This window comes from Dermacentor variabilis, chromosome 5, assembly GCF_050947875.1.
Source record: "Dermacentor variabilis isolate Ectoservices chromosome 5, ASM5094787v1, whole genome shotgun sequence".
NCBI classification, from domain to species: Eukaryota; Metazoa; Arthropoda; class Arachnida; order Ixodida; family Ixodidae; genus Dermacentor; species Dermacentor variabilis.
In genome coordinates this window covers 145,167,119-145,181,394 of record NC_134572.1, presented here as the reverse complement: position 1 = coordinate 145,181,394, position 14,276 = coordinate 145,167,119, and the positions used below count along the sequence as shown (strand labels likewise).

Genomic DNA, 14,276 nt, shown 5'->3' with positions numbered 1-14,276 from the left:
TTGTGACCTTTAGATTTGGGAAAGTGCAGTTAAAAACGAGTGCACTCTACATAAGTGCTTTTAACTTGCCCACTTGACAGGGGTATAAGACTTTTCTTGGCACGAAACAAGCGTTGGGAGGTTTTTGGAATGGTATTTAAACAGTCCACGTTGACTTAGTATTTACCTTTAGTGTCCCTTTAAGCAACCCTTCTTGCACACTTTGTGTCATAAAACATGAGATGTTCTTTAAAAGTCACGAAATAATTACATTGCAGTTAGTGTAATTGAATTGTACACTATCAGAATTTCACATATCATATGTGCTTTTCTGGTGTTTGCAGCATATCTGTTCAAATTACTGACATTTGAAAATGGGAAAATGGTTGTTTACCTTACTTTATTTAGACATCTTTTTGAATCATTCCATAGTGCATTTTTAGTGGATCTGCAGAAATATTTGCTCAGTATTTGTAGATTTGGAATGTTGTCTTGCTGGAATCATTGCAAGCATAAATTGGCAATATTATTCCTGAATAATTAAAAAGAAATTAATGGTTGATAATTAACAAATGAAGAAGCAAGCCTGGAACCTGCCTACAGGGTACAGGTTCAAGTAACAATATCTTTGCCTTATAATAATTTTATTCCTTTATGTTTGGCTTCGCTTGCCACAATGAGTTATTAGTTGAGTAGGCTTGTTTTAAACAGCTGCTGTCAAAGTAAGCAGTTCTCAGAATTAAGGCCACGTCAGGTCTTGTGATGAACTTTACATAGAAAGGTCATCATCTTGTGTTATGTTTGCGTTGTGAAATCCAGAGAATCAAAACAAAAATCGTCCTTTTGCTGCTCCTTACAAACTTGATATTCTCTTTCATTAAACACCCATGCAAATAGGTGCTATGGTGTTCTCCAGCCGAGTACAAAGTTGGGGGGCTTGAATCCTGGCCGTGGCATCGGTCCCATTGCAGTGGTATAGAAATGTAAAAGCACTTGTGTACATAGATGTAGGTGCACTTAAAGAGCCTTAGTTGGTTAAAATTCATCCAGAGCCCTTGACTGCGGTATCTTTTAGGATGTGAAACTACAAGAACCAATCAATGATACCAGCAAATAACTTGTTCATGTCTTTAAATTACACTAAGATTTTATCTAAGCTGTGAATTGTAACCCAGTAGACATTTTTGTTCTTTGGCTCCCTTTGGTTCCCTTATCTGCCTTATTGTCGTTATTTTCTTTAACCCTGTTACTTTTGTGTGTGTGTGTGTGTGTGTTTTTGTGTTTGAGAGAGAGAGATCTTATACTGCCCTTTGGTGCTTTACAAATTTCATCTACGGCGATATCAAGCAAAAAACATTTATGTTATGTTTGAGCAGAACAGTGGCGTTATCTCTTGAAGTATCAACAAAACATGACACACACTGTTTTGAAGACAATGCCTTCTTATCCTACTTCACATAGATTTGGTATATCTGGGATCTGGGTATCTTGTAGCCACTAATGGGCATTGGTCGGTTAGGTGACTTGTGGATGTTGTATGAACATGACAATAGTATTAAATAATACCTCATCATGCCCAGAATATGCGCAACTGTAAGAAACTAAAGATATAATGAACAACAAGTGTAAGTAGTTGTAAATGGGGTGGGATGGGAGTCTCTGTGTCGCTGTCACCCTCTGCCATGTAGCCGCCAAGTCTCATTTAACTTAAACTACTGTGGAGTGCCAGAGTTCAATAGGGTGCCTCGCTGCATTTACGCCACTACGCACTACAGGAAGGATGGCACATACATCGAGGCACCCTAGAGTTCAAGAGGGAGCATAAGTGTGTCTGAGTGCAAAATGCACACTGTCATCTTTGAGTTCACGCGAGTGCGAAAGTGGCCTCACTGATTTCTACTTAGTGGCTGGCCTTGACAAAGCTTTACAATTTATACTCCAACGTAATGCGGATGCATGTCACGCATGGTGCAGTTCTGCCTTGCCGGCTAAAGGTGGATGCTCATACAGTCTAGTGTCTGCCACAGTCAGCGTGACTAGCAGTGGCCGGCATGGGACTAGAACATGTTCCATCTCATGCTGATAAAGCTGCTAGGCCAGAGTGCATCGCGCACTAGCTTGACTGGCCGGCAGCATGCTGACTTACAGCTTGGGTGCAATGAAGAGATCATGCCGAGTTTGCGCCTTTGACAAACGAAACAGCACCCGCTCACCAGCACCTGTGCGCATGCACTGGGGCAGCAACTGATCCCACGTGGTTGTAGGCCATGTTCAGCATGTCAAGCTATACAGGGGCAAATCTTTGGCGATTCTGGCATCGCTGGCATGATGTATCAACTTCACTGGCTGCTGCCTGGCATGCCAAGAAGGCCAGACTATATATTGCCCCTGAGGGGTTCGTAACGGCAACATGCTGCCATGTTGAAAGACAACTGTTGATGCTGAAGAAAGGAAACGCAAGCACGCCGAGGCTGCGTGCATTCGATGAGCCAATGAGAGTGCCGATGTGCAGAAAACACGTGCAAGCCACACCGAGATGGCTGTAGGACACGAGGCCTGTCTCACGCATATGTGTGTTTCTCATCACGCTTGCTAGAATCTGATGGATATCAAGCAGCAGTTAGGGGCTCTTATGAAAGAGAGTCACCCAACACTGATGCGTGGCTGCCAAAACTTCTGAAGAGTACAGCAAGCGTCTCCGATGTTGCAGGATGGCAAAGGAGACCCAATGGGCATCACCCTAATTGCGCGTAAAATATGATACAATTAAGATACAAACTAAGTGAATATAATAACCATGAAAAAGAGGCAGTATAGAGGCATATTATCACATTTACTCATTGAATCATTTGAACAACCATGTACATCGACGCTTGGTTTACACTTACCTTTTTTTTCCCCCTAGCAATGATGAACAGCAACACAGTCGCATTGCACCAAAATCAATGTTGTTTTGTCTGTAATCGTCACAGATTACATGTACATTGTGGAATACCGTTAAAGTGAATGCCAAATAAATATTAATTCAGGGCTGATTGAAGCTCAGTTTTAACACAATAACTACAGCTATAATATTTTGCCAGTGCAGGAGCAGTATTCTTGGGCAATCACTTTGGAGATACTAATTTCACTTTCACAAGGTTTGGCACTGGACATGTCTGCATACACAGCCAACAGCATTTCTGGCACTGAGCCAAGCTTGCTATCTTTGCAGTGCCAAGAGTGCTCTTGGTTGTATACTTGTACGCGTCCAGTGCCTAGGCCCGTATAACGTAAAAATATTCCCAGCTGTTTTTATTCCAAATTAGCCATTAGCCCTCTGTTATAGGTCTAACTTTTTTGGGCTCTGCCCATATGGGCAATGCACCTGCCTATACAGGTTGAACTTAAACCATCCTGACCTATCACGGACGGCTAATAGCCGATCTGGAATAAATACAGATTGGAATGGTCTTGCGTTATACCGGCCCTGGGGCCCTATAACGTAAGGCTATTCCAAAATGATTTTATTCCAACCTCCTAACGTCAAATTTGCGTAACCGCCAACGCAAGCATCGGGTGGCCACCCACAGGGTTGTCTGAGCAGACCAATCAAATGCTCTCCTCGTTCATAGGAGGTCACTTTTGCTTGCTTCAAAAATGAATAACATTGCCTACGCTGAGCGGCTTGTCTTATCTAATTGGCTGACAAGAGGCGGGGAGCATGCTCAAGTGGAGAGGGATTTGATGGGGCCGATCCACTGCACTGAAAATCGATGACCAGACGAAGAGGGTAGTGCCGGCGCCTGCGGTTAATTCGCTTTCCCTTATTTAACTCATGGTGGTTGGTCGAAAATTGTGGCAGCAGGCAACGGAAGCTTAAGAATGATGCTAAAATGGATCCTCAGCAAAAAAGAGTTGGCAGAATGTGGTCGTAAACGTGCCGAAAGTGCTAGAAAGTGTTACGCGGCCACGCAAAAAGTTTTATTATATATAAATAAACCCATGCTTTCCTGTAGGTGCGAGCAGCCAGTGCCTGGGCGATCGGTGGCAGTCATCTTTTATTCCTTTTGGAACAGGGCAGCCTGCGGCTATTCCGAAGAAAACTCAGTTTTGTTCGGCATATTAATGCATCTGTAACGCGTACGTGTCACTTTGACGTGGTGAGCTTTTGTGGTTTTGTGACGTTGCGTGAAAGGCAGGTGAGGTGGGTGCAGCCTGAAAGCTTTTGACCAGTAGCCGAGGGCTAATGGCGAAAAGGCGTCGAATCAGAAATAACTAGTTTGTTTTTGTTTGGTCAAATCGTGCATAATCTGTGTGCACACGTCATATCAGATAGGGGGCGATTACTGTTTTTGTGACGTCCCGTGACAGCCAGGCAAAGTGGGGGTGGTCCAAAAAAGTTCTTAACCAATCTTGTAGGGCTGATTGCAGAATTGGAATAGAAAAGTTTGGAATAGTTTTACGTTATAGCGCCCCTGTTCTCACAAAATCTTGAGAAAGTGAAACTGTATCCAAAAGTAATCACCTTAGAATACCGCCCCAGGTTCACCTAGTGTGTCACATCCAGCACTTTGTTTTCTGTGAAGCTGATGGTTCATTCTAGTTATTGTACTCCAGATTTATTCTGTACGAAACAGGCTAGTACTTAATGCACACAGAAGTAATGTGCCACACCTGTATGTGAAATTTAAGCGTGAGAAAATCAGCAGTTTAGCTGGGAGCATACCTGCTAAATCTTATGAATTTATCGTAAAATGCTGAATTTTCAGAGCTTGTTTATGGTTTTCATAAGGGCACCAATAATTTCATGGCTTCTGGCTTGTTCAGGGCCAAACTGGTTCAAAAAGATACTAATACACTCACCACCCAATTTTTCAGACTCGATTAAATTTTAAAAATTTGCCCACACCACCACCACCTGCTCTACAGAAGCATTCTGACCAACACCACATTAGTACTGACGTAGTAGTTCTGCGGAAACCCGCAAGGTGGAGAGAAGTAATTAATCAAGGGAAAACGAGACATCCACCTAAACGTAGCTGCCTGGTTAGCTCAGATGGTAGAGCGGCTGCCCCGGAAACGTGGTGGTCCCGGGTTCGAGTCCCAGACCAGGACGAATTTTTCTTCAACTGCGAAGCTTTCTTTTCGAGGAACCAGTATGGGTTTCCTTTGTAGCACTTAGCTACGTTTAGGTGGATGTCTCATTTTCCCTTCATTAACCACATAAGTACTGCATAAATAAGCCTTATAAATATTTCCATTTGTCTTTAACATAGATAATTCTATCTGTGACTATAGAGCAAAGCACATGTTCATGGCATCCCTGCAGGACAAAGTCTGTTATTTTTAATGCGATTAGCATTCTTTGAACTTCACCCAGCTTGCAGCATGTTTCTCTGTCTGTCTGTCAGTCTGCCCGTATCTAACACCTTTTATGTCGACTTGGGTCACTGGGTAGTCCATGGTCTAATGGGCAGAGCATCGGTGTGCTGGGCTGTGAGGGAATCTGGTTCGAAACAATCATCGGCCAGACTTGGTACGCTGGGTACGTGCTGCTCTTCAATGACAAAAAGGAAAAAAAAACTTTTAAAATTTATCCGTTTCTGGGCGGAATCAAACTCGCATCATATATATTCAGACAATATTACCAGGATATATATTCAGACACGCGCCCCCGTGAAGGCTTTGCGGTGGCGCCACTAGCGGGCGCAGTGTGTCCAGAGGGAAGCACATGAGAGGAGTCCAGCTGCAGTGCAGGCTTCATACATGACGTTTCTCGGCGGTGGCAATATGGTGTGTCGCTGCATTGCTTCAGTGCTAATTGCGTTAACGTCAGCAGTCATCGTGAAACACTTTCTGCCAGCATTTGTTTAAATAATTAGTCAACAGTTTGAGAAGTAAAGCAGTTTTTAGTATCTTCCCCCTGATTTTAAAATATTCTTGCTTCAACTGCATTGCCCTTAAAATCTTCAGGTTGGCAGGTCTGTGGGAGATTCACGTATACCTAGTATTCTCATTTACACATTATTCTGTGCGGTTTGAGGGCATTGGCCACTGTAGCCATATGTGGGGACATACTGTGCATGGCGCAATGTAATTGTGTGCCTTGTGCTCAGGTAATCCCTTGTGTGGTACAATGATTCTCTCTCTCCTCTGTCTGTGTCCGCAGGAGGATGTTGGTCAGCTTACGGACATTGAGAAGCTATATCTGTACCTCCAGCTTCCTACTGGGACTCCAGTCGATGCAGATCCTCTTAAGCAGTGAGTTCCTGTTGACCAAGTGGAATTACCATCATTTTACGAGTCACAGATGTACCCATCAGACGACAAAATTTAATTCAGTAAAAAACAGTGGACGAGAAGAAACAGGACAAACTTCACATTACATTTTTTTATCATCCTGCATGAACTGAACACACCGCCAGTTGAACTTTGTGCTCTGTCCTGTCCGGCTCTTCTCACCTGTTGTCCTTTAATTCTTCATTAACTATGATACCTGTCTTCATGAAAGGCTTGCAGTGTTACTCAAAAAAAAAAAAAATCCATGGTCTTTCTTTTTTATTAATCTCATCTTACTGCTTATATTTATACTGTCTTTCTCCAGTCCCCATTTTGTACTATTTTTGAGACGTGTTCTCACACCAGCTAGTCCATCTTTAAACTGTATCAGTTGCTTAAACTTAGTTACTAATTAAGCTTAAGCAATTCGTTGCTTACCTGCTTGTTCATCTTACAAATATCTATTTCTTAATGCAGGAATTAGATTATTTTTGAGTGAGAATAAAATTTTCCGAGATGGCCAAACTTTGCACACAAGCCTACCATGTCCTACCATGTTGCGATCTTACAACAAAAAAGGTGCAGTAGTTGCCTAGGTGACACAGCTACCAATGCAGATAGAGGCACTGTAAATGGCTAGGGCCTGCAACAACACTAGGACCACTTCACAAACGAAACCACCTTTATGTTTATGACAATGCAATGGACAACAAAAGAGAAGTGCAACTGAGATGTCAGGCATTGTAAAAAGGAAATATGGGTATTGAGTGTTATTCAGCAGAGGGGGGGAGGAGAAAAGCTAATGTCAGGACAACTGGCCGTCCCTAGCTTTGTCAACTCAAGACTCGGGACATTTACTCAAAAGTTGGGACTGTCCTGCTAAATTTAGGACCAGTGGCAACCCCAACTGAGAGTGATGTCGTGATGCGTGTTGCATGCTGTGTAGGAAAAGTTCGGGCAATCCGCTGGGCAAGAAGGCAGACGCGGAGGTGGCGCAGACTTACACCTGGATTCAGAGCCACCTCGAGGAAGACCCCGAGACATCGCTGCCAAAGCAGGAGGTTTACGAGGAGTACAGGTGAGCACAATGTCACTGGTTTGGTTCCCGGCCACAGTGGTCATCATTCCGACAGGGGCACTATGCAAGAACGCTTGCTTACAGGCATTGGGTGCACATTTAAAGAACCCCAGATAGCCGAAATGAATTTGGAGCCCTCCCTCCCCCCCCTTTTTTTTTACTACACTTTCTCTCCTAGCTCCTGCATTGCTTTTAATTAACAGTACTCAAACAAGGAATGTAGCGGGAAACAACATTTTGACAGGGGGCTTGTCTTTTCAGGGCAGCAACATAGACAAGTCCCCTTGTCAAAACATGTTCGACCACTATTATTTCTTCAAACCTCCATCTTCCTGTGAACTTCTGTCTTGTTCGAACTCCATTGGTCAATCAATCAATCAGTACGACTCACAAATATAAACCAACACATTTGATGTCTGCATTCTGAATTTTACGTTAGTGTGCTCTTTGTTTCTTTTAATGTCTTCTGTCTGTTACCTTGTATTTTTTCTGAATAAGATCAGTCTTTTAATTTACGCTCAGGTGATACATGCATTTACTATTATAATAAATCTCTCTAACAATCTAATTCTGGGTTTCCGCCTTTTATGCCTGTATATACATGCTATTTGGCAGAATAAGTTTGATTGATTGATTGACCAGTAGGTAAAACCAGTGAACCCCAGCGAAATGCATTGTCAAGATAGCATAAGCACAACATTCTCCCTAGACATTTTGCAGGGGTTGTTACGGCAACTAAGTCTTTCTCCCTTTCTTGTTTACAACATGACCTTCTGCCATTTTGAATTGTAGTCACCAATTTTGCGTTTTGGATGCTTTAACACAACCAACCTGAGCCAGCAACACATGCTAATGCGATATGCAAACCACGCCAGGACAAAGAAACGCACAGCTCACCGCTTGCAAAATGCGCACGAAACACTTGCTGATGATTCGAGTCTGTGGCGCCCAGTAGAAGCGCTTTCGTGTCCACGTGGCAGTAGTAATGGATTATGATGCTGGTTTTTCCAATTTTTGTTCGCTTCTGGTGCTTCTATTTTTGCGCAGCAAAATGCGCCACTGCTGCTGTATGAAAGTCAGATCCCTCTTCTTTACGATGGTACCAAAATGGCGCCGTTGTATCAACATAAAGTGTCACGGGTTGCACGCTTTGCAGTGCGATGAACCTCTTGGTGCCCGATTTTCTGCCTGATTCTCGTCAGTTGCCCACTAGGAAAGTGCGATTTTCTCAATGGCCCACTAGACAAGCGTGATTTTTCTCAATTCTACATCACTTTTATTTCTAATATTTCCCCATGGTGATCAAAACTATGAAACAGAAAGAGAAAAATCGAACTTTGGTTGGTCAATTGGCACGGTGGATGGTAAGCCCAGAGCTGTGGGCAATAAACTCAAGCTGTAAGCGGCGTTTCCACTTCCGCCCATCATGGGAAAAGCCCTGCATAAAGGGTAACTGAAAAGGATTTGTATAAAAATAGCCTTTTCGTCCCGATGAGAACTAAACTTGGGCCAAGGTTCTTTTAATTGCCTGTAATTTTAGTGCTTGAAATTCAGTTCAGTTTGTTACATTAAGGACGCCTTCAACAGATTTTCCATAAGGGGTGGGATTACAGAATAATGAGGTAAGAACATCTGCCGTGTGGCCTAGGATGACGGGTGACCGATTATAGTTCTAAAAAAAATATCTCGGGCAGGTGATTGCGGCGATGCTGTTAGGAAGGCCATTCCATTCTGGAGATGTACAACGAGAGAAAGGAGCAGAAAATGTTACAGTATAAGCATGTGCTGTGGCAACTTAAAGAGCTTGGCCTGTTTACTGACAATTACCTTTGAAGCACCTGTAATTTCATAAGATGTTCTGCATCTGCCAGTGTTGCTGGGAATGGTTCTCGCCCAGCCAAAGGCTAGGTCACCTCAATGTACAGTGTGGTTCACTGTAAAGGAATGCGTAAGTGTAGAGGACATGCAAATTTTTTCTCTTTGGCAAGGGTGCAGTCGCCCGGTTTTGCAGCAGACAGCTTATGGTTGGCGATGCTGGCACCTTTGTACACACCTGTGCAGTGCATTCACATACCTTTAGTTGTGAATGAACTAAAGTAAACTAAATGAACTAAAGTGAGCCTCACTGCACCTAGTTGGCCATTGCAGCTGGACTGGCCAGCAAAGTGAGAGCCGCACACTAGAATGTTCCCTTTAACAGTGCATTACACATCACAGGGATCAAGCTTACTGGCAACATGCAAGCACATGGCTCGAAGTCCTTGCAATGCTAGCTGTGGTGCTGACAGAAACATTGCAGAGGTGCAGTGTTAGACGTGCAAAGCACAGCAAGAGCTGTCCCCCCTGTATTGTCTGCATTGGTACTGAGCGGCCGTCTGAGAGTTGCAGCAATGACAGATGAGCTTCCTTGCACTTATCGCACAGCTGCTCCAGCTTATCTTTTTTGAATTTCTTTGGAAATTCACATGCTGGGCAAGATTCATGATTACTGACTGAGAACACAGGGGATAAGCCATGCAGCTCTTGGTGCGTAATGCCTTCTGATCATGTCGCACAGCGTGTGCTGCAGTAGCAGACTAAGTGCCGGTACGCATCCAAACTTATACATGGCCAAGAACAAAGATAACCGATTAGATTTACAGTTCATTCATTCAAGAACGTAATTGATTGCAGTGACCAATTACTGCTCCACAAAAGTAACTGAGAAGTTACTAAAAAGTAATTGATTACTTTCACGTTACGTTCCTCCCAACTTTTATTGAAATGCACACAGTAAATGAAACGGGCTGGCCTGACTCTTTCGGTGCATCGTCTGCAGCTCTTCACACACTTATTTTCAATAACAATCGCTTTTTAAAATTTTTGACGGTCTTCCCTCATTTTCTTGTGACAACGTCAGCAGAGACACTGAAATGTATGAACATCGACAGGGAAATTAGCGGTCGGAAGTTTCGAACTATCCAAATAAAATAGAAAAAGGATAGCTTAAACTTAATTTGAGCATTCTGCCATGGTGGCGCTCGTGTCGCACAGAAACTAAGGTAGGGACCTTAACAGAAATGCAAAACCATCGTAAGATGCAGAATGCGGTGCCAACAACACAGACCACACAACATTGATGAGGAAACCGGTTCTGAGCGCCCACGTTTGTCCGAACAAGCGCAACCGCTGGGCTGCTAGGTGGCACGACTGTGGGCATTTTACTGGACTTCCAGCCAAATTTGAGTGCTCGAACTGCGTCGCCTGTTGCAACTTGCCTCGTCTATAAAGTAACCCATTACATGTAATTTGTTGCAGAAAAAGAAATAGTTGAATTACACTGAGCATTCCTGAGTAAACAAAGTAATTGAACAATTACAACACTGCTAAACATGTAATTGATTACAAGTAATTAATTACATGCAATTCGTTACGTACAAGTCTGGACACTGTGCTCTTCGCACCTGCACAATGTATGTTCAGTGCTTCCACTTGTGCCCACACATTGCACAGCTAAGCCATCGCACTCACACATTACCACCGAGTTTGTCCTCTGCTTTACGCAAATACCTGCAAAAGCTGGGGCTAGCAATCACCAATGCACAATAGACCAATCTATACAGGGCATACATACTTGCCGAGCTGGCATGTGGGAAGAAAGGAAACCTGGCAAAGATGAAGGAAATTTGACATTACTTCTTGGTGCTGTCCTGCATTGTCATTGATGCATGAAATTTAAAAAGAAAGCATCTCTACACAGCAACATATATTGCTCACCTCTTGCACATGTGGTATCCTGGAGCACATGATAGTGACATATATTTTTTAGAGCATAGTGAATCGATCGCTAGTTTGTGAGAATACACCTCAAAGCTAATGATCAGTCTGTGGCTTACTTCACTTCTTTATAAGGGTGGTGAGGCACACAATTTTTCTATATTATTCAAAAGGGTTCAGTGGACTGCCATGTTCAAAATGCAAATTATAGCAACACCACAGATTATAAATTGGGCTCATTCTCCATCTTACTGGTCACAAACACTATGTACGTATCTAAGTAGCTGGTCCATGATCTTGATTTTTAGACATTCTGAGGTGACTCTGGAATTGGAATTTTTTTATCAGTGACCTTATAAATGTTATAAAGTCATCTGTATGCATGAAATCATTCATAGATGATTGCATAATTTATAGTTTTCTTAAAAACGTCTAGATCAGTTTTTCATCTTTTTTTTAATAAAGTTGAATGGGCTGATGGCATGGCCCATTTTATAGAAGCATAGCTATAGACTTTGATAAAATAGTGCAACCATATGCTGTATTACAAAATATGTGTAAAATACATAATACTATAAAATAGTGGAATCTGGAACACCAGATTACAAATATATAGCAAGTTTTAAGTACATCAGGAAATAATGTTGACATCATTCATGGATGTTCTGCTCTTCCTACATATTTTAGGCAACACCACATCTTCACTACAGCTGGTAGTGTATAAAACTTACATTAAACGTTTCCTTGAATTTTCTCAAATCATTTGAGGCCCCCACAGGTTAACATGTATAGAAAGACAAACAAAAAATTAAATGATTAGCTGCTGCTTACATCTAAAATTGCTTTAAATCATGTAATTCATCAGTAATGCTGCAATATGCTAACTTGGAACACAGCATAAAACTCGCTTGATTCAAAAATTTTTGCGAGGTTTTTTGTGACGACATAGTTAAAAATGTCTACAGCTTCCAACCGTAAACATTGCCATTGCATAAAATTAGTATTTGCACCAAAATTTTTAAGTGTATTCATTTTTTTCTTAGAGTAAATAACTGGAATGCACTGCCTGAAAGTGCTCATATGTTGTTATCCCCAGTTTAGTGTAAGTCTGTCGACCTGGAAAGCATATTTAGCGCCAGCGAACAACAGAAGGGAGACGACACCACAATGCGCCCATGTATGGGTCCTGCCAGGTTCTTGCAAAGCACAAAGATAAAGACGTGCGAGAGATTATTGAGGCTCAGTCAATCTGTCAGAATAGTGATATGTGTGTTAGTGCCCCTTCGGTTTACTTGTCAGATAAGCAGACGGCTTTTTGGATGGTTAAAATTTGGATGAGGTGGCGCCACTGTGCATGGGTTAAATAGGAGGGTGTTTCCTGATAACGTATTGTAGTGTCGTCTCCCTTCTGCCCTTGTTCGCTGACGCTAAATATGCTTTCCAAGTCAGTTTACCAACACGCCCAACAAATGGGAATGCTGAAATATATCAACCTGTTTTGCATTTCTTTATGTGTTGTCTTCTGACTGATGTATTTTAATTCATTCCACCCTCTGATCTTTTGTAACAATGTGGTGATCCATTTCCTTTTGTTTATGGCCGCATGCCATCATCGCCCTATTCTCTTTGGAGACTTGTCTTCAGTTTTGTAAAGCCAAAATAAGTACTTCAGGCTTCTTCCACAGTCTGGCACTGGTTTAAAAAAAGTTTGACAGCAACTGTTGAAGTGCATGCATTCTTCTTCACTTTCTGTCAGCCACCGAGAGCAACCGACTCCTTTAGCAACCATTGATATTTGCTTCTCGAAGTGGTGTTGTGGGCTCGAGGTGGCGTATGGACCAGGAATGCATCAAGCCCATCTATGAGCACATCTGGTAGTAGGAATGAAGGGAAATGGGTTTATTTTACACTATCTATGCTGGCTCCAGATACGGAAGCCCACTCAATGCAGGAGCATATTAAACGTCTTGAGTTCACATCAGGACACGTCAGCACCACCTCACTGCACCAAAAGTCTACGCTTTAATGCAGTCGTCTTCTTCCCTAGGCGACTAGACTACGGAATCTGATGACTGTATTATAGCCAACCACAATCGTCAAATCAGTCGCAATGTTCTGCCCATGACCTTCGCTCTGCTGCTTCACCATGACTTGTAGGGTTTCGTAAACATGTGATGTCATAAACAGTTGTATTTCATTAACGTATGTCATTGTCATTAACGTATGTCATCGTCAATGACGTTGTCATTCATGAACAGTGGGCAGCTGTATCTCTTTTGACTTTTGTGCATTTTGAGTTTTAATTTACATGTCAGGACATCTCTGCGGAATTCCGATTCACCTGCTTTTACCATATTTGATTTTAACGCGCAGGAGTTTCTTTGAGAAGAACAAGATTGAGCCACTCTGTGCGGCTGACTTTGGCAAGGTGATGAAACACGTGTTTCCATCGGTGAGACCACGCAGGCTCGGCACGAGGGGCAACTCTCGGCAAGTACTTTCACTGCACATTTTACTGATCACGTGGAAGTGCTCCCCGCTAGTATGTGATGCTTCTTTACTTTTTTTCCATGCTATTGTTGGCGTTCTACTGTGACCTTTCTCCCCAACCCCCCTTTTCCCTTGTTCCTCGCGGGAAGACGACACTCAAGCCCCTGTGCTCTCGGCACCACTTCACATGCTTTCACTCGCACCCAAGGCACACAGTGTGGGGGACACAGTAGGATCTTATCGGTACTTTGTCCAAAAGATGCCACTCCGTTTTCATGCTTGATCGTGCAGCATGCAATTTGAGAGGTGCAATCACAAGCAGCTGCTTGTAATTAAGCCACGTAGACATCTGCATCTGTGGAAGTTTCCATTGTCTCGGTATTCCTTCGTAGCAGCTGTGAAATTTTGTTATATATTGAAATCCTGTATAAACACATTTCGTTATATTGAGGTGCTATAGCTATACATGTTGTTCTATGGACAAGAAGTTACAAAAAGTTGAATGCATTGTTACATCAAGAATTTCGTTATATTGGAGTTCATTATATCAGAGTTCGTTATAGCGAGGTTTAACTGTATTTCACCTTGCAGGTTTCTGCAAAATTTATTTGAGCAATATGCTGTGATTTTTCATGGCATTGGAACTTGGGCTTGTTTACTCGATTTTTGGCCACTTGGCTAGTGAGTGAGTGGAAGCACTCATCACTATCAT

General features: G+C 42.6%; 1 protein-coding gene across 1 annotated transcript in view; it reads left to right on the top strand.

Moving 5' to 3' along the window:
- LOC142583214 (uncharacterized) overlaps window positions 1–14,276 on the top strand; it is a 45,909-nt gene that overhangs the window by 6,550 nt on the left and 25,083 nt on the right. Inside the window, exons 3-5 of the mRNA XM_075693578.1 lie at window positions 6,131–6,222; window positions 7,187–7,318; window positions 13,448–13,564. Coding sequence (XP_075549693.1) covers window positions 6,131–6,222; window positions 7,187–7,318; window positions 13,448–13,564 — 341 coding nt within the window. The remainder of the gene's footprint in view (window positions 1–6,130; window positions 6,223–7,186; window positions 7,319–13,447; window positions 13,565–14,276) is intronic.